The sequence below is a fragment of the Ochotona princeps genome, chromosome 21, assembly GCF_030435755.1.
Source record: "Ochotona princeps isolate mOchPri1 chromosome 21, mOchPri1.hap1, whole genome shotgun sequence".
Taxonomy (NCBI): Eukaryota; Metazoa; Chordata; class Mammalia; order Lagomorpha; family Ochotonidae; genus Ochotona; species Ochotona princeps.
Window position 1 is genome coordinate 21,159,334 of NC_080852.1, and position 27,806 is coordinate 21,187,139.

The 27,806-nt window shown below is 44.5% G+C and overlaps 1 protein-coding gene across 6 annotated transcripts in view; it reads left to right on the forward strand.

Moving 5' to 3' along the window:
• ARHGEF3 (Rho guanine nucleotide exchange factor 3) overlaps positions 1–27,806 on the forward strand; it is a 284,081-nt gene that overhangs the window by 135,358 nt on the left and 120,917 nt on the right. For all 6 annotated transcript variants that reach the window (XM_058678451.1, XM_058678450.1, XM_058678454.1 and 3 more), the window contains one exon: positions 7,180–7,242. In XM_058678451.1, coding sequence (XP_058534434.1) covers positions 7,180–7,242 — 63 coding nt within the window. The remainder of the gene's footprint in view (positions 1–7,179; positions 7,243–27,806) is intronic.

The window sequence follows — 27,806 nt, forward strand, 5'->3', positions numbered from 1 at the left end:
GCAGGCATTCCAAGCACTAGGCCAGAGCCAGCTCCAATAAATATAATTTAGAACTCTTATGATTTGCAATATGCCTTATTTTATTTTAAATACTTTATTTCCTGTATTCCTTGAATAAAAAAAAACTTATTATGGGAAAATCAAGGCTTACAGAATTATTTTCTTGACATTATCCCACACACCTAGAACTAGGTATGTCGTGCAACCTCAAGAAATAATTGTTGAGTAAATGAAGGAATAGATCATCAGCTTGTCCAGGTTCAGAACATGTAGTTAGTGGTGGAATGGTAGGGCTGAGTCTATCTCATTTCTACTCTTACTTTCTTTGAGGTATATAGGCCTTCTGAGCCTTTTTGTGTTGTTTCTAATGTTTTAGATACCTATTTCAATGTGTTTTACATCTTAAAAATGTTTGTTAATTAAAAGATATGATGGTTTTAAATAGTATTTTAAAAAAGAAATAGCATCACATGGTAGCAAGATCAGAGGTGTAGCAGCCAGACTGACCCAAAGAAAATCTCCCTCTCTAGCACTCATTAACTTGACCTTGAGCAAGTCACTAAAGCCCAGTTGAGTTTCAGCATCCCTGTCTGTAAAATTAACACAGTATTGCTTTCTTACATGAGGTGAAGAAGCTTGAATGAAATGGTCCATTAAGTTCAGAACACAGGGCTTGGTTCATAGCAGGTGTACAGATCTGGGGTCGGCCTTCCTCTGCCTGTGTATTGTTGATTCTCTTCTGATTCTGAGGCTCCAAGTCCCAAAGGTTCCAATATTTGTGTCTTGAGAGAATGGCCAGCAATCCAGGCAACAGTATTCAGATTTGGATGGTGATCAGCTCTCCTGAGTGCTGGTCAGTTAGGACAGTACCAGCGCTCTTCAAGGAGGGCCTTTCCAGAACTAGACAAAACACATTTTGTTTTATGGGCATTTACTGATGGGGTTGCCCTCTGTCTTGCACATATCAACAACGTACCTAAACCTGAAAACAGAAGGAGCAGAGTGACCATACAGTCAGGCATCATGAATGTGGACAGAAAGGGAGAAAGGTGAGAGCTGAAAGCAGAAGCAGCAAGACGGTGTGGTCAGAAACAAGCCCCTGATGTAGCTCACCTGGGCTCCCGTGGTCAGAAGCAAGCCCCTGACATAGTTCATCCGGGCTCCCATGGTCAGAAGCAAGCCCCTGACATAGCTCATCCGGGCTCCCAGGGATATTCGTATCTCTGTGAGGCCTTGTGTTCCAGAGTGTACCAGGCTTTGCTGTATCGCAAATTGAAAAGGGGACTTCATAGTTGTTTAGTGGTTTGAGAGAAAGAACAGAAGTGGGAGAAAGAGAATCCCATCTGCTGGTTCATTCAACGCTTGACCATCCAGGAGCTCAGAATTGGATCCAATCAATTACTTGAGCTACCACCATTGTCTCCCAGACTCTCAGGGTTTGCATTAGCAGGAAACCAGAGTTGTGGATGGAATCCAGGTGCTCCAGTATATATGTCTTCACCAAGTTCTTCTCCACTTAACACCCACCCCAATTTGAGAAACATGAGAGTTTTTTTCCAGCACCCAAGGACTTCTAGAAAGTGTGTCCATCACATATGTCACTCTGCAGAGCTAAGGAAGCAGCTGCTATGCTGGAGTGATTGTGCCCACGGACTCCTCCCCCGTAACTGCCTTTGCTCCCTGTCCCCATGGGGTTCCTTGGAGTGGAGACACAGAGTTCCGGTGCCTATTAAACCCATTTATGCTTTGGCTCTGCTGGCTGACCCTTTCAGTCTGCGGTGTCATCAATCACCCACTCCTTGGTCCTGACACGTAGAAGTGAGGTCCTGACTATCTCTGGCTGCAATACCTGGTCAAAGACATGCTTCACCTTTGCACAAATCTGCCATTCCTTCTCATAGGAGGGGTTGCGAAGCACCTACTCATACCAAGGCCTGAGCAGCCATGACTTCCTTCAAAATCTGTGTATTTTAAGGAAAATGAATGCCCCCTGGGTATGGAGTAAAAGCAAGACTCTTAGCTTCAAATGGCAGTTTTGAAGTCTCCAAGGAAATCTGAGGTGAAAGCATTTCAGCCTTCAGTGACTCTGGCTTTTGAGGTTTTGCTGTAATTGGAGCAGCCAGGTGGTCAGCGGAAGGAAGGGGAGTCGCCTGGAGAACACTGGCCTCTTTTCTTCATTCTTGCTCTTAGTCACGCAGTCAAATTACTCACTGACCTGGGGCCCAGCACACGGCAGTGTAGGAGGCTGGGGGGATGTGTTAAGGTATGGTGCTACTGACCGGACTTACCCAAGGTGCTTTGTTTTTGTGGTTGCAAGAGAAGTGGGGACTCTGCATGTGCTGCAACTGTGCCTGGCCACAATAAATCTGATAAGTGGCCATGACCTGTTAACTCTTGCAAACTAGGAAGAACCACACAGTTGACTTAGCCCAGACAGACTGCTGAAGGCTTCAAGGTAGGGTCTCCACAAACTGGCAGTTCTAAAGGAGTCTTGTCCCATGCTTCTCATATCTGGCGCCTTCCTAGCCCTACTCTGCTGTGTGATCTGGGACAGCACATCTACTGGGAAAGCAAGAAAGCATGGAGTCAGACAGACCTGGGTTTGAACACAGGTTCTTTCTCTTGCGAAGAGGCTGTCATTGCAATCCAGTAGGTTAAGCCATTGCCTATGACGCTTTCATCCCGTATGAACATCCTCTCAAGCCAGCAACCGCACTTCCCAACCAGCTTCCTGCTAAGTAGCCTGGGAAAGCAGCTGAAGACGGCTTAAGTGTTTGGGCCCCTTCCACCCACATAAGAGATGTGGAGGAGTTCCAGGTTCCTGGCTTCAACCTGGCCCAGCTCTGGCTGTTAGCATCCACGTGGGGGAATTAGCCAGTGAATGGAAAATCTTTGTCTTTCTCTGTGTCTCTGTCCCTCTGCTTTAAACACAAAACAAACAAACAAACAAACAAACAAAACCCAATTCTTTACCTCTTTTCCTCCCCTGAGTATCCACCTCACAGTACAGATAATTTTGATACCCACTCAGCTCATGGGAAAGTTGTGAAGATCATGGAGTCATGTGTATCAGAACTCAGCTGTGTGATTTACATGTGGTGAGTGTTTTATAGGGTAGTGCTGCCATCATTCTCATTCTCATACTTATCAGTCACCGTTGTGACTAATGTGAAGTGCCCTGTACTCTCTGGTTTATTTAAATTTATTTATTTGAAAGAAAGAGAATCTTTCATCTACTGGTTCAGTCTCCAAATGCCCACAACAACCAAGGCTGGGCCAGGCTGAAATCAGGAGCCGGGAACTGCAGCTGGCTCCCCCTTTGGGTGGAAGGGACCTAAGAACAATAAAATTTCAGTCCTCAGCACTCAGGTACAGCATATGGGCACTCCAAGTGGCAGTTAAGCCTACTGGGCCTTCTGGGATGCTCACTTCTCCATGTCTCCAGGGCTTAAGTTTCCAGTGCTGGGCCCCTTCTAGAGGCTGCTCTGTGTATCACTGGCCTGAGCTCAGCTTCTCAGTGGTCTGCAGTGAGATGTGCACTGTTTGTGCCTGGTTGTTTTATCTGCTTGATCCTCCAACCCCAACCAGAGCTGACCATTGAATCCTCTCTTCTTTTCTCTCTCTACCTGGGCTCTCTGGGGTTGGGTGATAGGCATAGAGGATGAAGCTCTCAGAGGGTGTAAAATCAAAGACATCAACCCCCCAAAAATCAAGAAATAGTATTTTTGTAGGGAGCCAGCCATGTACCATGTACTGTACTGAGCTTTGGGAATGTGACCATGACAAACCATGCCTTCTTGGTCTTATATCTCAAAAGGTCAGCAGAAACCCTGAAAACAAGTCAAATGACCTTTCTGAAGTGGGTCTCCCTGCCAGTCTCTATCCCAGCACCTTTTCTAAGGCATTCATAGTGGAGATCACAATCTGCAATTATTTGTTTGTTTTGCTTTTTGCTTCTAGTTGGTGGATAGAGTGCCTGCTTAACTCATTCACTGTTGTGCCTCAAGCCCCATAACAGGCTCTGCATCTTACAAATGCTCAGAGAACACACTGCAAATGAATACATGATTGAGTGATGCTTTGTGAAATTTTTGCTTTGAACCTGGTGTCCAAGCTTTGGGTTCATACGTTGCCAGTAGAGGTCAGGCACCACCATCTTGTACCCTGTATCATAAAAGTGGACAAGAAAATCCATGGTCACGATCCATGAAGGTTTTTTGTTTGTTTTGTTTTGTTTTTAATAAAATGTGTGGGTTTCTGTAGGAAATCACCCTATCCCAGATTAACTGGCCTTGTCTTAATTAAAAAGGCCACTAGACGACATTTGTCTCCTGGACTTGACAGGAGGAATGTGGAGGCATCGGGAAGGAGTAGGTGGGAGGAGCCATAAGCTGTGTGGTGTGTTGAGTTGGTGTGGGGAGGGCTGCTTAGGCCTGGGAGAGGAGCTGCTCTTACTGCCCTCTCTCACCACTGTGGCTCTAGGGCTGACAAATTCTCTGAGCCCTAAGAACAGAATTGTAATGTCATAAAAATCTGGTCATCTCGGGCCAGCATTGTGGAGCAGCAGAAAAAGCTGCTGACGCTGACATCCCATTAAGTGCTGGTTCAGGTCTGCCCCACATTTCAATCCAGCCGGGGAGGTTGACCTGAGTGCTTGCTTGGGCTTTTGTTACTCATGTAAAAATCCCTGGATGGAGCCAGACCCTTGGCTTTGGCCTGGCCCAGCCCAGACCATTACTGTTAATGAAGCAGTAGCCGATCTCTCTCCCTCTCCCTCTGTTTCACTTTCCATTTTTTTTTCTATCTCCCTTTCACCTCTTCCTTCCCCCTCTCCCTCTCTGAAATGTTGCCTTTCAAAAACATAAATAATCTTTAAATAATTTCTGTAGTCTGAATATAGCCGGTACAGCATACACAAAGGCACTTTAAGAAATTCATGGAAATAAGGAATGAAAATAACTTTGTTTTGTTGCACAAACAAGTTGGAATCTATCCCTGTTTTTTTTTTTTTCATAATACGTATTTTCTTTAAAGTTTCTAAAAACCTCCTCATGTGCATACATTTCAGAAATTTTTGAATTAAAATGAACTTGCTCCTTAATTCCATTTTCCATGATTTTTCTGAGGTTATCTGCTCTCTGAGTAGCTTTTTCCTGAGGCAGGTATATACTTCCTGTGTGCCAGGCCTTACTGCTGGCCTGACCTGATAGACTTTGTTTGCAAGGGATGGATACCGCCCTGAGCTACAGCCTCCTAGTGTCTCCTCCCACAATCCCAGGGGTAACACTGCAGCCTGTCTGTGCAAGAGATCACTGTAGCAACCAGGAACACCCTCCCCTTTTCTCTCAAAGCTGTTCTCTAGTCCTGCTACCCTCCCTACCCCCCACGTATATCAATCAGCTTATAACTTAACCTGGAACCAAGTTGTAGCCTGCTTCCTAATTAAAACATTTTTCAGTTAGCAGTTTACTAATTGCAGTATTCTCCCCCTTTGTTCTGCTGTGTAATCCTTCTCAATGTGGTGCTCCAGGCAGATGCTGGCAGACTCCCCAGGTGGCAAGTGGGAGGAATTTAATTGCCACACGTGGCTCCAGAACAAGGGGTGATGGCTTTTGTCATAGGAATTTAAATCCTGAATTCAGAGCGTTAATATTGTGGTCATGTAATTTTGAGCGATTCATTTATCTGGCCTTAGATCATGCACCTGCAGAATGGGAACTATCCTTTGCCATAACTGCCCCAGAGTCACTAAATCAGTGTAAGTCAATGAATTGGTTTCAGTAACACTAATAGTGCTGTTTCCAATTTTACCTGGATGATAAAACAGCCAAGGTGAGCCCCTTTAGAAACTTGAAGCTTCCTCAAAACTGGCAAGTATGTGTGTGGAGTGGTGGCCAGCATCTTTCCCAAGGCTTTCCCACAGAGACCCTGAGTGGAGTATTTAACTTCCTAAATATCCCTTGGCCAGCTCATTAGTGCAAAGCCATTCCTCCCAGTAGCTCTCAGAGACCTAGCAAGTCACAGATGAGAGACTAAAGAAATCCTTGGCTGGTTGAGCTGGGGATGAAAGAGAGAAATGAATTATTTTTGATGAACTTCATTGTGATTTGTAGATGAGATTTCTTTTTTGAAAAGGGATGAGTATTTGGTTTGACAAAATGGCTGCTTACAGATGTATCACTTTATTTCACATGCAACATTCCATGCGCAGCACTGGAATATTCTGCTCATGATCCGTGGCTCGCTTTCCTGCTTCTGTTCTACACTCTGGGCTGTGCTCTATACCAGGACACTGCTTGCCCTTCTTCGATGCTGTTCCTCTTCTCTCTTTTGCTGGATTCAAGCATCTAGCTTTGAGATGGTGCAGATACCCCAGATGTAATTTTTGATACCCCTGGCAAGGTCCTGCAGGAAGGTTTTGACACTGTCAGCCATCTCTTCACCACGCAAACTACCAACTACACAGAGGACAGAGGAATGTCGCCAATTCTTTCATCATGAAGAACCTCGGCCGCTGTGGCTCAGCCCGGTCCCTCAGCTCCTCCGCACCCAGCGCCCACTCCACCGGGGCGCTCCCATGGCCGGAGCCACAGAGCCCGCACTGAAGAAATTTGTTTTTAAGATTTATTTAATCTTAGAAAACAGTAATGGTGAAGAGAGGAAGAGAGAGAATGAGAGACTTTCCATATGCTGGTTCCCTCTAATGGCCTGCAATACCCAGGGCTGGGCAAAGCAGAAGCCAAGAATCAGGAATGCTGTCTGGTTCCCATAGGAGTGTCAGGGACCCAACTACTTGAGTCTGTTACCTTCCCAGGTGCATTAGCAGGAGATTTGATTGGAGCTGAGTGGCCAGAACTTGAAGTAGACACTGCAGAATGGGGTGCCCACATCATAAGTGCTGTTTTAACCCATGCACCACAGTGCAAGCCCCGTGGAGACATTTTATAAAAAGGTATGCAAAATAAATTACATTAGAGGAGAAAGAGTAATAATGCAAGCCAGTTATTCTTCAGTCTAACAGTTTCTTATGATTTCTCAGGCTTTCTGGAAACTTAACACAGCATGGTTAAAAGTTTAGGGTAACAAGGTAGACGTAGTAAGGATTGAACATGATGTTGCTTTTTGTCTTACCTTAGTCAAAGCCATAATTCCTGTTGACATCTCAACTTTGTTTTGCAGCGAAAACGGAAGCAGAGTGCCCAGGATGAAGATGCCATTAGCCTTTGCAGTCTCGACATAAGTGTGAGTACTACTCCCTAGAGCCTCTTTCATCTCCAGTTATGTGAGCATGATTTGCTAATGTGCTGTGTACTTGAAGTCTAGGATCTAATTTTGGATTTGTGACCTGGGACTAGGGAGTGGATTTTGCTTTAAAAGAAAAAAAAACCAGCAGCAACAAATCTCAAGGTTCAACTTAACTTCCACACTGAGTTGTGTATCGCCTGTGACATCTCTGTCATATGAATTACGAATTAGTGTGTTTGGATAGATTCTGTGTAAATCCCACTCTTCTGTATTAGAGGTTGGTTCAGGAAGATGGACTGAATGTTGTTTCCCCTTTGGCAAAAATCAGTGGCTTGACCCAAAGGCAGAAAGAAAACTGGGCATCATGGTGGAAGGGACAACTTTGGAGTCAGCAGATCTTAGTTTGAATCAAGAATCTATCCTTAGCATTTGTGTGTTGTCTTCCCTCACCTCTATATCCTTATCTGGGAAACAGGGAAGAGAAGGTTTTTGAGAGAGTCAAATGAAACAAGAAAAGCAAGAATACCAAACACACTGCCTGGCACATACAAGTCCCCTACAAAATGCAAGCCGCATTGTGTTTTTCTTTCAAAGCAATCGTTTGCTAAAGATGGTTAAATGACTTGGTAGTGAAGGGTGGCAGTGATGCAGATGAAAAGCTTCCTTGGGTTTTTTAGGCCATGAGCTTGGATGCTAAATCTACCTGGGCCACTGATGCCCTCATCATCCAGGGGATGGGGGTGCGATGATAATTTAGGCCCCTCCTTGGCGTCTCCGCATCCACTGTCTGCTCACATTTTACCCTTCTTGGAGTTTAGCTGATAAGCACTGTGGTTTCCTCTAACATTAGGGCATGGCCTCTCTCCTTCACAGATACCATGAAAGCTACTAGTATGAGAAGAGAAGCTTCCCATGGGAAGAATTAAGTACTGAATTGTACGTGGTTGTGGCTCTGCCTATTACTAACCAAGTGATTTTGAGTAGAGCCCTTCTTTCATTTGTTTAAAACAAAACAAAAAGATTGGGATCCAGTCTTCTAAAACCGTTGTGAAAATGTAAAATTCATTCTAATGGGTCCTTATCGGATGACAGCTATTTAATAGTATAAGCAGCGTTCTTCTAACTGTTGCAAAGTATTATAACGTTTCCTGTGATGTAAGCAACCATGATTGGGCAAGCCTGAGCTGGCATGTAATTAATATACTTGAGCATTTTTTTAACCATATGACATTTATCTGTTTCAGTCTTTGAACTATCCAATTGATGGAGTCAGGCCAGTGTGTTAGATTGCCATGGTAACTGGTCAAAAGATGATGTTCTCCTGGATTTAGTTTATTCATTGAATGAACTGATCATTGAATCATTGAATGCATTGTTACTGACAAGGAAAGCCATGGAACTTTCCTCATCAACTGTAAGATTTGGAGGCTTGGATATGTTTCATTTGTGGAAATGTAAGGGCTGCCAGGATTGAGAGCCCTCTGCCATCAGGTATTCTAGGCCTAGGATGAAGTAAAAGCCTAAGAGGGATAGTGACTTGGGCAGGATTTTAGTCCAAGGCATTACAAAGGCTAGTGTGTGTTTCCCCAACTGTATGTTAACATGTTTCATGAAAGCATAAGTCTCTATATGTTTTTTTGTTTTATCAAAGAACCACTAAGCTCTCTTGTATGAAAGGATTATTTGCCATGATGCATTCTGGCTTGGTTCTTGTCTTGATCAGCATCGTTGGCCTGGTCTTCCCATGGTCACATGAGCAGTATGACTTCTTATGCAGCTGCAGGCAATATTTCTGTCTTTCTTGTTCATATTATGGATTATGCTTTGCTGCAGTAAAGATACCTTTATAGGAGAAAAGTCTGTCATATTACCACCAACTGGGTTTGCCTAGGGTCTCAGCTATGGCAGAACATATTTCTGAATTTACTTGACATTTTCCAGGAATCTAGGCAAACAAATTTCCTAGGGTTGCCAGCTCTGCCTTCAGACCAGAGATGGTCTCCCCAAGAAACCGTTGAATTTATCTGGACAATAAGATGCTGGACTCTATGCTTGGTATATGCTTGCAATGAAAGAATCTTGACTGAATTTCAACTGCAATACTGCAACAAGGTGGAGGAATCCACCATGGGGGGAGGGTATGGGGAGAGGTTGGGGGAATCGCAGAGCCTATGGAACTGTGTCACATAATGCAATGTAATTAATAAAAAAAGAGAGAGATTCTCAATTGTTTGGGGGTGGGGAAGGTGTCATTTTGGGGAATCTAGTGATAGCTCTAGGTTTCAAAAACAGTTTACAGTGCACAGTCTGGGGCACCCCCAGGTCCCCAGCCAAGACTCCAAGTTACAAGTTCTTACGGAGTGAAGTGGAAGACCCTTAAAATGTGGGTGATGCCTCTTCAAGCACTTGCTCTTCCAGCACTTGGTAGAAATGAATTTGAACTGGCGAGTCCATGCTTGCTGATGATATCATTGGTCTCTGTTTTTCCCACCACCACCTTACGCCGTCTGCTTTGCTGTGACCTCTGCTTCAGGGCAGGATAGGACACAGGCTATTCCAGAAAAAAAAAAAAAAAAAAAAAGAGGGAATATAGGCTTTTGAGAACAACTTGCAGGCGGAGAAGGTTCCTAGCAACCGCCTACAAAGCTCTTGTCACGTCAGCGGATATGAGTGGGAGGGATCCAGGGAGATGATTCCCTTGCAGCACTTTGTTGACATTCTGATGGGAGATGCCTGGGCTAGAGGGTCTGCATTGCCCGCAGGAGAGGCCCTGGGTGAAAGAGTCATGTGTGCCTTGCCCCAGGCATGGTCCAGCACTCAACACAGAACACCAAACAGGCTGTGGGGTGGACAGATGGAAAACTAGCTTCCAGTGAGATGAAATGATATCAACGGCCAAAAGGAATGTGTGTGCTTTGTAGAAAACTTGAACAACAGATTTCAACCAGCCAGCCCCAAAGCAGTTGCTACGTGGGGTGTATTTCCTTCCTGTCTGTCCTTGTTCACATACTTTCAGCAGTGTTTTCATTGTGATGGATTTCAGACAGACAGTGTGGTATAAAAATATGATAAAACTCAGGTAGCTACCAACTCAGTCTTATGTAGCAGTCAGTTTGAAGGCCCTTGCAAACCCTTTACTTGGCCGGGTTTCATGGGTATGTCAGCTTTCCCACGTAAGAATTTGATACTATGTGCATCCCTAAGTAGCCTATGTATTTTTAACCAGCTTTTAACGTTTTTGTAAGCACAGCTATTAAACAAAATGAGATTGTAACACTAATTTATTCCTATACTTGACACTTCCTTGCATCAAGAACATGTCATCAGATCCTGAAATGCTCCTCAAGAACCTTATTTTTAGGAACTGTAGAGGGCTTTTGTCAAACGCATATGTCAGGTTTATTCAATCTGTTCTTTATGCAGTGAAGTGTAGTCTCAGTCAGTAACATAAAGGCTAAGATATTAAATTCCTGGTTGAAAGATTGTGAATAACTTTTTAAATCTATGACCAGATTGATAACCCCCTGTGGCAGTGAGGGGTGGAAACAGAGTGAAGACTCATGGGTGGGAGCATTGTTTGCTGGGTTCTCTAGCCCATCTCCCTTCTTGTTGCATCACCCATCTCTTACTAGGTCTGGGGCTTAAGGTACAACCTTTGCTCATCTCCCACCATCTACTCTCTTCACTGATGGTGATGGAACTGGTGGGAGGCTTCCCCAGGTGAGCAGATGGCTGGCCACATCTCTGCTGATCTGGAGAAATCTGCCTGCATCTCGCCCTCTGCTCCCCTCTGAGGCCGAGTGGCTCAAGAACAGCTGAGCTGTGGTCTGCAGATGGTGGAGTGGTTCCCCTGACACCATTTTTGGAGCTTGCCAACGTGATTGTAGAGTGGCAGGGATGGAGAACATTCGGTCCTTCCTCTGTCCGGGGCCCACAAAGTCTCTGGGTCTCGCCCTGCCAAGGTAACCACGGGGCAGGACTTGAAATTCAATAAATCTGTGGCAGGCTTATTTTTTGTTAAAGTGGATAATTTTGTGTGGTTCGTGAATGATGTTATAAATATCCAAATGGCTCTGGCAGAGAAAAGTCTCCCCAAGCCTTGTACCCTGGTTGCTGCCTAGCAACAATTTAGTGTCTCTGTGGCCTCCCTGCCAACATCTAGTCTGTCCTCTGGGCTCCAATCGGTCATCCTTCTAAAGCAGAAATCTTACCTTGCCGTGCCTGCCTCCAGGCCCACAGACTCCTTGTAACGCTTCCAAAGCCCTGCTCACCTATTCCCAGGCTACCTGCCAACCTTCCTCCTCAAGCCACTCCCTTCCATCTTTCATTGACACAGGCAAGCCAGCTTTGCTGGATTCTTTCTGTTTCTTCCTCTCTTTTTTTTTTTTTTTTTTTTACAGTTTATTTTTAGAGTGTCAGAGACAGAAAGAGAGATCTTCCATCTGCTGGTTCATTTCCTCACAACTCCCCACATGGCCACAGTAACTGGAGCTGGGCCAGCTAAAGCCACGGGACAGGAGCTACTTCAGGTTTCCCACATGCATACAGCAGCCCTGGGCTGTCTTCTGCTGCTTTCTCAGGCACTTCAGCGGGAACTGAAGTGGAGCAGCCAGAACACAATCCAGCACCCATAGGGGATGCTGACCCCCACAATACCACCACAGCAGTCCCTCTTTCAGTTTCTTCAGCACATCCTGTTTTGTGTTCCCCCTGCGCCTTTGCACATGCAATTTACCCCATGTCTGGAATATATGCTGTTTTCAGGGAGGGGCAAGACTAAATTGCATGAGTGCTTGCTATATGATGGACGCAATGCTGCTATTTTACTGTTGCACCTTCACAATGCCTCCAGGGATGAAACAAACGGAGTGTGTGAAAGTTATTAACATGCTGAAGCCCTTCCAGCTGGAAGATAGCATAACTTTTATGTGTGCTCTTCTCTGTCACAGTGCTAATTGTAGTTGTCCTTATATTAATAAGGAGCATGCCATAGAGTAGTGATATGGGCTAACCCTTCACATGCTCTGTGCTTTCCAAATACCCCATCTCACAATGTCTGTCTGACCATGGGTATTATCATGCCCTTTCTGTAGATGAGGAAACTGAGACTCAATAAGATGCACAATCATTGCAGCAGTTTAGCTTATAGATCCAAGCCTGGGATGGTTAGATACCACAGCTTCCTCAAGAGGAAAGAAAAGAAAAAGGGAACCATTTGACTTCATGACTTTCAGTGCTGGATGATGTCTATGACATTTAGCTTTGAGATTTATGACAGGCATCCCCAGATTTCTATTACCTGTGAACTCCAACTACGCAGCTTGTTCTGTGGGTGTCCAAAGACAAACGTTGACACAGAAGGGAGGGTGGGTGAAGGCTTTTCTTGATCATGATTCACTGCGAGGATATGTTAAACCAGACAGCAGAAGGATTATTTTATCTCTGCTCGGAGGAGGCCAAATAATTTTAGAAGAAACCATTGCTGCAGTTTTGTTTCTCTGAGTCTGTTCTGGAACTTGCTAATTGGGGGATTAGCTTTGCCATGGCTAATCTGAGACCTTGGTGAATTACATGGCCAATTTTAATAATGCTCTTATTGCTGAGGAGAGACAGAAATCTCTTTCATCTGCAGATTCACTCCCCCAATGGCCACAACAGAAGGGCCATGCAGAAGGCAGGAGCCAGGAGCTTCATCCATATTTCCCACATGAATGCAGGGGCCCAGACTATAGCATAAAATATGAAGTGGATATTTTGAAGGGGAAAACACTTTTATTTTTCATTATATGAGTAACACTGCATGTATTTCCATCTTCCTTCTAAAGAACATACTCCTGTAAGACTTACTTATCTTCCTAGAGGCTGTTGAACACAGTAGAGCAGACAACAGCCAATACTGTCGCTTGTGCATAAAGTCTGAAGGAACACCCTATCTGATGATTTACATGATTTTCAGGCTGTAGTCCAGAAAAAAATAATAATAAAAAGTATTCTTTGCTGGTGACATCTTACTGGAAATGACCTCAGTCAAAAGTATATGGATGATATACTTGGCCTCTAGCTGATAAATCTAAAGGTCACAGAGGGGGAGTATCTCATATTTTGCAAAAGCTGAGCCTGAGATGTTGTGCTGAGCTTTACATCTGTATCTCATAGTGCTTGGGGCATGAGGCTCTGGGAGCACTGGGTTCCAGAGCAAGAACTCTCTGTTTTTTTTTTTTTTTAAGATGTTTATTTTTATCGCAAAGTCAGATATACAAAGATGAGGAGAGAGAGAGAGGAAGATCTTCCATCTGATAATTTACTCCCCAAGCAGCCACAATGGCCATGTTGCACTGATCCAAAGCCAGGAACCAGGAGCTTCTTCTGGGTCTCCCACGTGGGTGCAGGGTCCCAAGGCTTTGGGCTGTCCTCGACTGCTTTCCCAGGCCACAAGCAGGGAGCTAGATGGGCAGCAGGGCTGCTGGGATTAGAATCGGTGCCCATATGGGATCCCGGGGCATTCAAGGCGAGGACTTTAGCCGCTAGGCCACACCGCCGGGCCCTCTGGGGCCCTTTTATAAAGACCATAATCCTAGTCATGAAGGAGTTGCCTTCATGGCTTAATTCCCACTCAGAGGCCACACCTCCTTGTAGGGATAAGATCTGGACATGTAAATTTGTCCACGCTCATAGGTGACACCTCAGCCACCTAGTCTGAAGGTGATTAAAGCCACAGAAATTGACTAACTATGCTAGCAGAGAGAGAAAAGGGAAAAATGTCTTTTTAACAGGATTTTGACTTAATTTTCCACACATTTGGATATTTAATTGAAAATTTGTTTTTTTTCCTATTTGATATTTCCTGCTGTGTTTCCATATAGAAAAGTATCTTTGATTCTAACTGTGCTTCTAACCGGCATTTAAAAATTTATTTTAATCTGAGCCCAGTGTGGTAGCCTAGTGACTAAAGTCCTTGCCTTGCACACACCAGGATTCCATATGGGAGCTGGTTTGTGTCCCAGCAGCCCTGCTGCCCATCCAGCTCCCTGCTTGTGGCCTGGGAAAGCAGTGGAGGACAGCCCAGAGCCTTGGGACCCCTGCACCCACGTGTAGGAGACCTGGAAGAAGCTGCTGGCTTCGGATTGGCTCAGCACTAGCCGTTGCAGCCACTTGGGGAGTGAATCAACAGAAGAAAGATCTTCCTCTCTGTTTCTCCTTTCTGTATATCTGACTTTCTATTTCTAATAAAAATAAATAAATCTTTTTTAAAAATTTAACTGTTTGAACAACAGAGAGGAGGACAGACAGACAGAAAGATCTTTCATTCACTGTTTCACTCCCAAATATCTACAACAGCTAGAGCTGAACCAGGTGAAAGCCGTGAGCTGGGATTTCAGTCTGGGTATCCCACATGAGGGACAGAGACCCAGGTGCTGGGGCTGTTACCCACTGTCTCCCAGGTTGCACATTAACAGAAAATTGGAATTGGAAGCAGAGCCAGGACTTGAACCCAGGCACTCCGTGATGGGATATGGGCACCCCAAATAATGTCTTAGCTCTTAAACTGTGTTTTTCATCACTGCTGCTGCCTCGCTGCTCTCTGCCACAGCAGGTTCATTCTCCTGCCTTGCCAGTCCAGGCACTGCCTTACTGGGTGCTTTACCACGCTGCTGTCTTATGTTTTGCTGTGTTCCTTGAAGCTGATCTCTTTCCATAAAGCATCCAGAAGCCGAGGTTTAAACACAATTTAAATTACAGTCATATTCTGGAAATTGGCCTGCTGTGAGCTTGCCATCCCTACAGGGAAGTGGAGGAGTGTCTGACGTGAAAGCTGAGCTGGCTGCTGGCAGATCATGAGCAATGTGTCTGAAAGCAGGGATGCAGTGAAGGAGTGTGTTATCACCGTGTTGCATAGCAAAAGGGCGGGTTTCAGGGCTCCTGGAAAACCGCTGTTGGCAGCAGAGGTTTCTATGGGATCCTGGAGATTTTGTTTAGGTTGGGTCTGATGGGTTGATGTTCCAAGACCTTCTGTTGCTGCTTTTTAAAAGGGTTACATTTTACTGAATTTACTTTGAACTGGTTTTTTTTTTTTTTTTTTTTTTTTTTTTGTAATATAGGAAAATCTTTTAAAAAGGTTTTGGGAGATGAGTATTTTGGAAAATAGGCATATTTTAAGTTTTATATTTTCCAGTGAGCTCTTGGAACAAGTCACCATTCTCCTTGATACGCTGAAGGAAGAGGGATGTGGAGACCTTTCTCGTGAAGGTCTTTGTCAAGTGTATTCATGACTGAATACCTTCTTGGTGGATACCTTCTTGGAGGGCCTTATGTGTGTTCTTTTTCTCCTCTCATTTATTCTTTCACTTATATTTATATTGATGATCTCCTATGTTCACAGTGTGCTGGTGAAGAGAGAACATTGTTAGCCAGCCAAGCAAGGTTCTGTGACTTGAAATCTAATAGTGGAAGCTAATGTGAATCACAGGTCACAGTCATAAGAATATAGCAAATGGGAAAAAAGCTTTAAAGGGGAGAGAAATGTGCTGTGGTCTGGACATTTTAACCAATGACTCTTTTTTTCAAATAATAATAATGTATTTCTTTGAAAGAGTTACAGAGAGAGAGAGAGAGAGAGAGAGAGAGAGAGAATCTTCCATGCACTGGTTCACTCTGCAAATGACCACTGTTGGAGACCTGGGCCAGATCCAAACCAGGAGCCAGGAGCTTCATCTGGGTCTCCCACAGGTTGGGAGGGGCCCAAGAATTTCAGCCATCTTTGGCTGCTGTCCCAGGCACATCGTCAGGGAACTGGATGGGAAATGGGGCAGCAGAACTTAACCTGGCTCCCCTATGGGATGCCAACATCTGAAAACTATGACTTAATGTGTTATACCAGAACACAGACCCCGATCAAGGAAGCCTTCTTTTTAGAAATAAAATCTGAAGGAAAGAATGATGTCAACTAGTTTGGATGCACAGTTAAGTGTGTGGCTGTGGGAACAGCATGTGGCAGGGTGGAATATGCTGCTTCGATGGCAAAGGTGACTGGTACACAGTAAGACTGAAGCTGTTGACAGGATCCAGACCACACCAGTCTGGAAGTCCATGCTTGAGGCTTAGGGCTTTATCACATGAAAAATAGGAGAGTCACTGGCAGGCAGGGAGGGTGTATTAAGCAGAGGTATGGTTTGTGTTTGGAGAAGATTCTTTTGGCTGCTGAGTGGAGAATGGCTCAGAGAAAGCCAAGGATAGATGTGTATGCTGAGTAGATGGCCACCTCATTTTCCTTTTGAGGTATGATGGACCAGTCAGCCATGCAACAGAGTATGAGATGTGTAGATGGCTTCGTATTTTTCCTGCTCAGTGGTCACTTAGGAAAGTCTCCCTTGTAGTTGTGCATTAGGAGACATGAGTTTTACTCTGACTTTCTTATGGTGATTCTGTCCAACCCAGTCTCCTTGTTGCTTCTTTTTTTCTGTGCCTCGGTTTAGATCTCTTTAAGATGACATAGTTGGATTCCATCCTTTCTGGTACTCAAATGCCTGGAGCCTGTGGTATTTTGGGTACCAAGGGCTTTTCAGGTAGTTAATCAAAAGGTAAATATGTTGTTTAATTATGGGAGATCAGGGGCTGATGTTGTGACACAGTGGGTTAAGCTGCCACTTGTGACTGCCATCCTCTATCAGAGGGCCAGTTCGAGTCCCACTTGTTCCACTACCAATCCAGCTTCCTGCTGATGTGACTGGGAGAGCAGCAGAAGAGGCCCTGATACGTACATCCTTCTCACCCGTGTGGGAGACTCAGGTGGATCTCTAGGCTCTTGACTTTAACCCAGACCAGCCTCGGACACTATAGCCATTTTGAAAGTGAAGCAACAGGTAGAAGATCCTCTCTCTCTCTCTTTCCCTCCCTCCCTCCCTCTCTGCCTCTCCTTCTCTTTTCAAATAAAAAAAGTTTTGGGTTTTTTTGTTTGTTTGTTTTTAAGTGGGAGATAATGAGGCTGGCACTATGGTGTCGCAGCTCTGCATGTGGTGCCGGCATCCCATATGGTCATTGTTACTGTTCCAGCTACTCCGCTTCTGCTCCCTGCTTATGGCTTGGAAAAACAGTGGAGGGTGGCTCAAGCCCTTGAGCCCTTGCACCTATGTGCAAGACCCAGAAGAAACTCCTGTCTCCTGGCTTCAGATTGGCTCAGCTCGAGCATTAGAGCCATTGTGGACATGAAACAGCTGATGGAAGATCTCTCTTTGTGTCTCTCCTTCTTTCCATGTAACTCTGCCTTTCAAATAAAAATTAAATAGATTTTGAAAAAGTGGAAGATCACTATCTAAATAATAACCTTTCTACAAGCGCTCCTTTCCAACTCTTGGCTGGTTGGAAAAGATACATGCAGTTAGAGGCTACTACTGTATACTTTCTCATTCCATACTAAATGCAAGACTATTCTCTAATTAAGATGCCCTTTAAAAACACACCAGCTGCAATTCATTAAGAAAAGCAAAACCTCAGCCTTCATAAGGAGTAGGAGTGAAAGGTAGGGTTCTAATGACGCGATGTGGGGTGCACAGCCTAAATGAAGTGGAAAAAGCTGGAGGAGGCCTTGCTCAAGGGCTTCCTTTGACTTCTGGGTCCTGTGATTTGGGAACTCTTTTGCCAGCGGTTCTAACAACCAACCTCAGCTGCAACCACAAACGTTTTCCAGCGGAGGAGTGTTAATAGCAATTTCATTGACCTACAGAGATCTAATAACAAGGTCAAGGGGAAGGCAAGAGATGTAATTAACTGGTCAGCCTTGGTCAGCTGCCCACGGCAGCCTTGTCCTGTGCAAATCTGTTAGCAAATGCACATTGGCAGGGAGGCTTCCAGGGGGATGGTGGGGGCACCATCCGGCCTTGGCCTCTGGGAAGAGTCGCAAATTAATGCAAGAGCAGCACAGTTAAACTTGACTGTAAACATGCAGCCTTCTTTGTGCCCTGTCACCTTGAAAAATAGCCCTGATAAAAGCTTTTGCTTTACCCACTGGGACAAGAATAGGGATCTGGGAGATTATTTCCCTACCCTCTTTAAAGATGTGTTGGAGCTGGCTCAATGATAGCAGTTCAGTGATCCTGGATTCCCAGGAGGCATGGGATAGGGGTTTGTAGAAATGTTCTGGGTTGGTTCTCTGGTTGTTTCTGGGTTTCGTTGCCCATCTCACCCAGGGTAGCTTGTCCCTGTGGCCCAGTCCAATTGCCCTTTGCCAGGCAATTCTGTTTTTTTAAAATTCCCAAGTGGTGGGATGGGTGAGGAAGGGCGGAAGACTTGTTCTTCCCTTCACTCCCCAATCTCAAGCTGGAGCTATCAATGAGAGCTTTTTACCTTTGTATCTGATTGGCCAGAGGAAATCCCCTTTGTAGCATATTCTGGGTTTGGGAAACCACTTGGAAATTAATGTGTATGAACGTAGATCAGTGGAAGCTGAGTGGCTGCTTCTCAGATAGGAGACAACTGTTAGAAGGTTCTGGGAACCTTTGGAAGAGGGGATGGAAGAAGAATCGGCCTCACAGTCTCCAATGTTTGAGGGGAAGCGAGGGGGCAATTCTGGCAGGAGATTTGAAGCTGAGCCTCGTATCTGGCATGGTACTGCAGCAGCAACAGTAGCAGTAATACTCTCCCCTTGCTCTCTGCTATGCTCAGTTTGTCCCCAAGTCCATGTAAGTTACAGAGTCAGGCTCCCATCTGTAGCCCCTTTTGGCCACTGCAACAGGAAAGGGAACCCAGTTCTGGCCAACTGTCATAGACCCCAGCTTTAGCCACTGCCCTACTTTCCCTTCTAGGCTCTATAATCTCCTGTTATCCATGCTGGACAACAGGTTTCCATTGCAGGGATTCATGTGGACAGCCTAGGTCTTACATGCTTAGCCCTGGAGGAGCCCATGTTGGTTTTGCCCCACCGTAGATAACAACACGGAATTGCAGTCCCAACTCTGAGCTTTTGAGATAATCTGGTGCATCACTTGGCTCTTACAAGATGCCTTGACCCCACTGCTCCTCCATGTGCCACCTCCCACGGAAACTGATGGCTCGGGCCCCAGACAGATGGCGCCAGAAGGGAAAGGACCAGCCCAGCACTGACCAGCACTTCCCAAGGGTGCCCTGGGGCTGGGCATCTGCACAGCAGCCCCTCTGTCTGCAGCATATGCCTGAGAACCTGTCTTAGAGGAAATCAGACGGACACAGTGTCTTTCCCCCAGTCATGCAGGTTGAGCACAGCAGTCTCTTAGCCATGAGTACCTTTTTCTTTTCCTGTCAACAGTTCTTCTCTGGTCTTCAGTAGCCATGATCCAAGAGAAGCCATAATGTCACCCTTCCAGCTGGCCACTGCCAGTTTCTAAACAGGAAGTGACCTTAGTAGAGTGTTTTTGCTTCACTGCATTGCCCCCAACCATTAGGCTGATTTTCCCCCTAAATTTTAATTCAGAGACAGAGTGGTGGGAGTGTGATGAGCAAATAAGAGGGAGGAAAAAAAAAAGAGAGATTGTGAACATAATTAACTGGTTCATTCTTTTTGTGGTAAACAACATGGATATGATGAGAATATTCTAATTGAGACTCTAATTGAGACTCTAAAAGCTCATGATGAGCATGAGCATGCAAAGATCTTTCTGTGGGACTATGTCAAACACAAGGGAGAACCCCAGATAGATTTGCTGTTGCCCTCATTCTTCATAGTCTCTACTTGTTACATTTTATTTAGGAACTATTTCTTTGCCCATTATTATTCTTATTTATAAGTTGAAAGTTATATTTTGAATTAATTTGAATTAATTTTTTAACGTTCAATTTGTTTTCACTTTTTTGTATTTTCCTTTAAGAAACATTGTTATGTGTACAATCTGATAAGAAAATGCATGTTTCAGTGAGTTAAGCGAGATTCAGGGCTGAGTGTGTTATGTTCTGTTTAAACATGTGTAGGAGTATGAGTGGTTTATCACCTCAGGCCAATAATCAGATTATCTCTGAAGGGGAATGGAAGACACAAGGATGTGAAGGCAAGTTTCTCACAGCATGCCCTCTTCTGTTGTTTAAATTTTTTATCCCATGTATATTTATTGCAAGTAAGGGGAAACATGGAAGAGAAAGAAAGAGAGAGCTCATGTGTGCAGATTGGCTCCCCAAAAGCCCATGATGGCTGAGGGGGGGCGGTTTGATGGAAAGAACCAAAGCCAGGAACCAGGAGCCAGAAATTCAATCCACATCTCCCATGTGAGTGATGGGGGCTCTGTCACTTGAGCTATCTCTTCTGCCTCCCACCATCTGTGCTAGCAGGAAGCTGGAGCCAGGTAGAAAACTCAGATACAGTATGGGACATGGGTACTTTAACTGGTGTCTTCATCATTATGGCACACACTTGTCCCAGGCTGATCTTAATAATAGAAATCACATTACACTCCTTAATCAAATTCCGGTGACTTTTGGGGGATCTCACATAGCAGCTATAATCTGGACTGGAAAAAATGTATGTCTTTATTTTCACTATCTTCCAAAAGGAAAATGCATTTCCCTTTCTATAAACAAGGACAAAAAACCACAGCACTAACAGCGGTGATTTGTGTCTTTGTCACCTTAAGAACACACTGCTACTTTATGTTCATGTTACACCGTGTATGTTTCTCTCAGTCTCCATGCCCATGATAAGTCAAAATGACTGTGGTGATGAATCCTGCCAACAGATATGTTATTTGAAGCATGAAGCGTAGGATAAACTCATTTTTAAAAACTGTTAAGAGTTGTATTTCTTAAGAATGGGCTTTCCTAATTAGATGTGTACTAAGGCAGAGTCGGAAGGATATGAGGATCAGTTTGCCCTGGGTTCAGGTGAGGTAGTGGTGGCACTGGCTAAGGAATGTAGAAACTCTAATAAAGTTTCCTTGAAGTCTACCCATTTTTCATCATCATGCTACGCTGGTAACTAGTAATGTCCATGATAAAACTACTCTCTACCAGGATAAACCACTTCCATCAGCTCCATTTCCTCACACTTCTCCCTATGTTATTTTTAATTTATCTTATTTTGGCATTCAAAAATGTTTTGTGGGACTGACGTTACATTGCAGCATGTTAAGCCTCCATTTGTGACCCTACCATCCCATATCTGAGTATCTTTTCAAGCACCGCTTCTGATCCAGCTTCCTGCTAATGTGCCCAAGAAAGCAGCAGGTCATGGCTCAAGTACCTGGGATCTTGCCATCCATGTGGGAAAGCTGCGTGGAGTTCCCGATCCCTGTCTTCAGCTTGGCACAACCCCAATGGCTGTAGGGACTTGGAAAGTGAACCAGCATATAGAAGATTGATCTCTCTTTTCTCATCTTCCTCTTTCTGTGTCTCTCTGAATTTCAAATAAATAAATTTTAAAATATTTTGTAGGGCAGATGTTTGACAAACATTTTTTAAAAACTGCACGGGATTCCTGCATTTCATGTTGGAGTACCTAGGTTGAAGTTCTAGGTCTGCTTCTGAATCTGGTTTCCTGCCTAGTGCACTCTCTGGAAAGCAGCAGGTAATGGCTAAAATACTTGGGCTCCAGCCATCCACATGGGAGACACAGACTGAGTCCCAGACTTCTGGCTGGGACTAGCCTATGCCTGTCTGTTTTAGTCATTTGGTCCATGAACCACTAGATCAGAGTTCTCTGTGTCTTTGTCTCTCTCTCTCTCCCCTTTCCACTTGTTCTGCCTTACACACACACAATAAAGTAAAATAAAATGGCATTTTATAAGAAGCATTGCATCCATAGACTTTAATGCCAAGTGGTCAGTGGTACAGAATCCATTAAGGACCCTTAACTTAAGAATAAATTTAGATTTCCTTCCTTGGACCTATATCCCAGGCTTCTGTTCATTTGATAAACTGTTGGTCCCTGCTAATAAACCAGAACTTCCTGATGCTACTCAAACATGCTAGGTTCATTCTTGTCCTGACTCTCATCCTGCTCTAATCTCAGCTTGTTTCAAAGTCGCCTCCCTGTAGACTACAGTTCATGCCTGATAACCCACTCTAATGCATGCTCCAGGCAAGTGCTTCCTCCAGGAAGTTGTCTGTTCCTGTTGACTGTCTGCCTCTGCTCCCCAGAAGGCAAATCCACAAGCACCAACAGGGACTGTGGGTTGTCATAATCCCCAGCACCTGAACAGGCCCCAGCAGGAGCGCAGTGTCCTTGGAGCTGGATTTACTTCTACTGACCTTCCAGTTGGTCATGTACGTATTTATATCACCGTGTTTAAAACCATTAAATCTTCCCTTCAAAACCCGAGCAAATGTATCCAACTATGAAAACGCCAAGTGGAGGAGCTAACATTTTGCTAAGTGGTAAAGATACCCACATCACATGTTGGAGTATGTGGATTTGATATCCAGCTGCACTCCCAGTTTCCATTCCTGCTAATACAATCCCTGGGAAACAGCATTGAGTGCTCAAGTGACTGGATTCCTGCCACTCACTGTGGAAGATTTGAACTGAGTTACCAGGGCTCAGCTTCAACCCCAACCCAGTCCTTTCCATTATAGATATTTGGGGAGTGAATCAGTAGGTGAGGAATCTATCAATCTGTTCATCTATCTGTCTATCCACCCTCATCTGCCAAATAAATGAATGAATAAATAAAGTTTTAAAATGCGTATGGAAACAATAAATGGATTATACAACTATGACAATGAAGGAAAGAGTAAAAATTTCCAGATGGGATTTATAGATCAGAGAAGGGCACGAGCTCCACTTTCCTTTTTAGTATAATATCTGTTTGGAGAAGCAGTGGAAATTCTGCCTTACAGAGGTTTCTACAGCAAGAATGTTTTGTATCACATGGATTTAGAAATAGAACAAGTGGTAGGTTGGTCCCTGATGAATTGACTCTGTTACTCAATTCTCACCAAGTTCAGGTCCCTTCCACTGCGCTAAGCTCTCCATACTCATGGCTGATGTTTCTCATAGTTGGAAGAAGGCTGCCAATTGACCACTGGGGTGGTATGTTTCCATCTTGTAAAAACTATGTTCTTCTTTTCCATGTGAGTGGCTGTTTTTGGTCACATGCTCATCTCCGGGCCAGTATCAGTTCCATGGTCTGCTCATCCCATTTCGATGGGCTCAGACTATGGGAGTGGAGAGAGGAGATGAGAATACTTGAAAAAGCAGGATTTAGAAGAAGAAGGAAAGGGCAGTAGTTGGACACTGGACACTTTAAGTGTGGCTGGTTTTCGAATCAAATTTTCTTTTGTTCTAGTGTGGAGGAATAACCACCTAGAAAATGGCTTCTGCTCAGAACAGTTTCTATCTTTATTCACATATATAAGCCTTTTTTTTCCTTTTGGAAAGCATTCTTTTAAAAATGATTGCCTTATCTTGGCATTGTTATCAGTCATATGATCTGGCAGCTGAAGAAATATGGCCTGTGGCTGCAGACTTGGAGGTTATACAACAGGCTGTGGTCTCCATACTTGGTCTTTTCAAGGGAGGATATATGCCAGAAGTTTACAAAACTCTAACACAAATTTTCAACAAAATAGCGTTGCTTAGACCTCACTCAGATTCTGAAAAGAAAGTTGACTGATCTTAGGAGGCCAAGCATAGCCTCACATGGAGCTCTGGAAAGACTCTAGTTTTTTTTTTTTTTTTTTTAATTCCAATTTTAGCAGAAGTGTCAGTCATTATCTTGATGAATTCTGTGAAATTTTAAAAACAGGAATGAGCATTTAGCCTAGCAGTTAAGACACCCACCTCCAATAGAGTACTTGGGTTTGGGCTATTTTTAAAGAGTTCTTTTATTCAGGTGAAATGCAGAGTTACAAGAAGAGAGGAAGAGACGGGGCGGAGAGAGAGAGATCTTCCATCCACCAGACCACTTCCCAAATGGCTGCAACAGCTGGAGCTGGGCCAGATCAAAGCTAGGAGCCTGGAACTCTGACCAGGTCTCCCACATGGTGTCAGGGGCCTGGGTGCTTGAGCCATCTACCAGGGCCTTCCCAGGTCTATTAGTAAGAACACTGGATACTGGCATTCTAAGGGTGCTCTGCTATGAGATGCTGCTGTCACAGATGGTACATTAACCTGCTGTACCACAGCATTTGCAGACACTTGGGAAATGAACCAGCAGAGAGAAAGTTTCTTCCTATCTTTATCTCTCTATCTCTTTCTCTTTCTCACTCTCTGTATAACTCTGCCTTTCAAGTAAGTAAGTAAAATAAATAAATAAATCTTCTAAAAAATAATCGTTTGGTCGCTTGTTGGCCCTTGATGCTTTGGGGTAAAAGGCTAGAGAAGGAGATTGGGATTTCTGAAAATGTTGCCCTGTCCTTCCAGACAGGGATTAGACATAGCCATTTGCTCTGTTTCTCCCTGGTGCACATCTGCTGTGACTTGGGTCCCTCCCAGGGTTGCTGGCTGTGGGCTCAGGTCCACACTCCCTGTGATGGGCATCTCTGAAGGACCCAGGGTCAGGCCTCAGCTCCTGGAGTCAGTCAGTCAGTCGTCTGTCTGCCTGTCTCTCTCTCCCTCTCTCCCACTTTTTCCTCCCTCTCTCCCTGCCACCCAAAAAGGTGGAGCTGAACTTCCTGACTGTGGTCCTTTTCCATCTACTGGCGTCTCTGCCTGGAATCTTCTTTCCATTCTGTTTTCGTCCTCACCCTTATTTGATTGCCCTTGAGGTCTCGGTTAACTTTCCAGGTGACTTCCACTGAGAAACCTTATCTGACCCACAAGGAACTACCCTTTCTGGAGGCTCACATCAGGGCTGGTGTAGGTACTGCAGTGCCCTGCCATGCTTGGCACATAGCATGTGCTTCACCAACAAGGAAGGAAGAAATGAAATGAAGGTTCATGACTTGTGGGAGAATGTTTGTACATTTTAAAATATTCAGTTATTTCATTTCGTAACATCTAACAATCCACAATACATTTTAAGTTTTATATATATATATATATGTAAAAGTTTTTAAAATAGGGAGAAAGAGAGAGAGAGAAATCTTCCATTTGCTGCTTCATTCCTCAAATAGTCAAAATGGCTGGGACTGGGACAGGCCAAAACCAAGAGCAAGGAATTCCATCCATATGTCCCACGTGGGTGGCAGGAGCTCAAACACGTGGTCCATCTTCTTCTGCTTTTCCAAAAATCTGGGTCAGAATTGGGATACACGGGACTTAAATGGAACTCATCTGGGATGCCAGAGACACAGATGGCACCTTAACCTGCTACCCCTCAACACTGGCCCCTGCAGAATACAATTTTAGTAAGAAACGCTGACAAACATGCCAACTTGGTTTTAAGGGTGGATGATGTGAGCCTGCTTCTTCACGATCAGTAGACATGTTTACCTGTAGACCCCTGATTTGTCATCCTGCCCTGGGTTTTCTTCTGACCATGCTGCATTAAGTTACCTCTGTGCTCTGCACACAGGCACTAACACAGAGTGCCAAACATGTATTTAGATTTCCATCTTTGGATCAAATTCAGTGTTTAAAACTCTGCTACTCCGGGGAGGTCTTGTTTCCTTAAATGTAAAACCTCTTGGACTTCAAACACAGATTCTCAAGGAAAGCACTTGATGGCTATTCTTAGCCCTTGCTTTTACTATTTCTTAAGTTCAATGCATTCTCTGTACTTCCACGGGCAGCCAGACCTCCTGTTTGGGAAGTCATAATTCTCATGAGCCTGGGGAATGGTTGAGGGGATAAAGTGGATGTGTTTTAATGAGTCAGCCAACCCAGCTCAAAGCTGGGTTGATGACCAGCTGCATGCTTTACATTTTTTTTCACCCCTAGAAGTTGACCACTGGGAATGGCATGTTACACCAGCAGGTGTTTTGCAGCTTGGGACCCCCACCTGAGGCAGTTTTGTAATATTCTTTCCCTTAAATCTCATAAAACAAAAGAGAATTGGCCTTGGTTTTTGTGGAAGAAAGGAAGAAGGGGTCCAGTTTTGGAGCACTCTGCTGATGCCTTTGAGCAAACAGCCATTTCAGTAACAGTGTTGGTCTTGGGGCATGCATTGTGTGGAAAAGCTCCAATGGTGACATCAGCAAGCCAAGGACCAGGCAGCCTGCCAAGCTGTGCCTGCTGGGGACTGGTATTATGGGGACTATTACCTCATCAGTGTGTGGGGGGCTCCAAGGGTCCTACAATCTGCTTTCTGACATCTTTGGGCTCCAATTCTACCTAAAGATATTCTGAGAGGAAGAAGCAGGAGAGAGCCCTTCCTCTGATTCTGCCTCTGCTCCAAAAACCTCTCTAGAGATGCAGAGAGCAAATGCCAATGGAACATTAGAACTGGCACTTTGGTTCAACCGGCTTATCTTTTACCTTCAAGCACCAGCAACCCATATAAGTGTTTGTTCATGTCCTGGCTGCTCTGCTTCCCATCCATCTCCCTGTTTGTGGCTTAGGAAAGCAGCAGAGGATGAGCTAATGCCTTGAGACCCTGCACCCAAGGGTGCAGAAAGGAGCTCCTGGCTCCTGGCTTTGGATCGGCTCAGCTGCAGCTATTATAGCCATTTGAGGAGCAGCAGATGGAAGATCTTTGCCTTTCTGTCTTTCCTTCTCTGTAAATCTGGCTTTCCAATAAAAACGTACTAAATCTCTCCAAACAAATAAACAAACAAGCAAAAAGCAGAAGAATGGGCTGGTGTTTGGTGCAGTAATGAAGATACCACTTGGGGTCCCTGCCTTCCATTCCAGAGAGTGATTCACGTCGTGCTCTGCTTCTGATTCCAGCTTCCTGCTGATGTGCAGACTGAGAGGCAACAGGTGGTGGCATAAGTACCTGTATCCTCCACCATAATGGGAGATCCGGACTGAGTCCCACATTCCTGACAGTTGCAGGCATCTGTGCAGTGAACTAGCAGATGGAAGACCTGTCTGCCTCTCCCTTCCTTTCAAATAGTAATTTTTTATTTGCAATAAAATAATAGAAACAAAATGTGAACTCCCTGAAGGATCTGGGATGTATATTTATTGGTCTCTCTGGAGTGGTTTTCATAGTATCAGCAGACATGAGGGTATATTAGAAAGTTCATGGAGGTTGGCTGTGGTGGTATGGTGGATCAGTCTGCTGCTTGAGGTGACTGCATCACCTATTGGAGTGCTGGTTCTAGTCTGGGCTGTTGTCCTTTCTGATCCAGCCTCCTGTTAATGCCTCTTAGGAGGCAACAGATGATGGTTCAAGTGCTTGGGCTCCTCACACCCACTTGGTAGGCCTAAATGGAGTTGCTGGCCCCTTGCTTCAGCCTGACCAAGCCCCAGCTGTGGCAGGTGTTTCGGGAGGGAACCAAACGTGGGTGAAGATCTGTCTCTGTCCCTCTCTTAGGTCTCTCTCTCTTTGCCAGTCTGCCTTTCAAAGCAGATGAAATTAAATAACATAAGCCATTTTTTAAAAATTCATGTAAACTTATTTTGGTGTGAAAAAATTTTGAGAGCTGTCATGCTTTTCCATAATGCGAATTTTTAAAATTTTCCTATATATACAAGGAATTGAATTTTTGTGCCAAATGAAGCTTTTCTTTCAAATTATTTTTTTCATAGCTTTTCAAGCTTCTTCACATATGATAGGTAC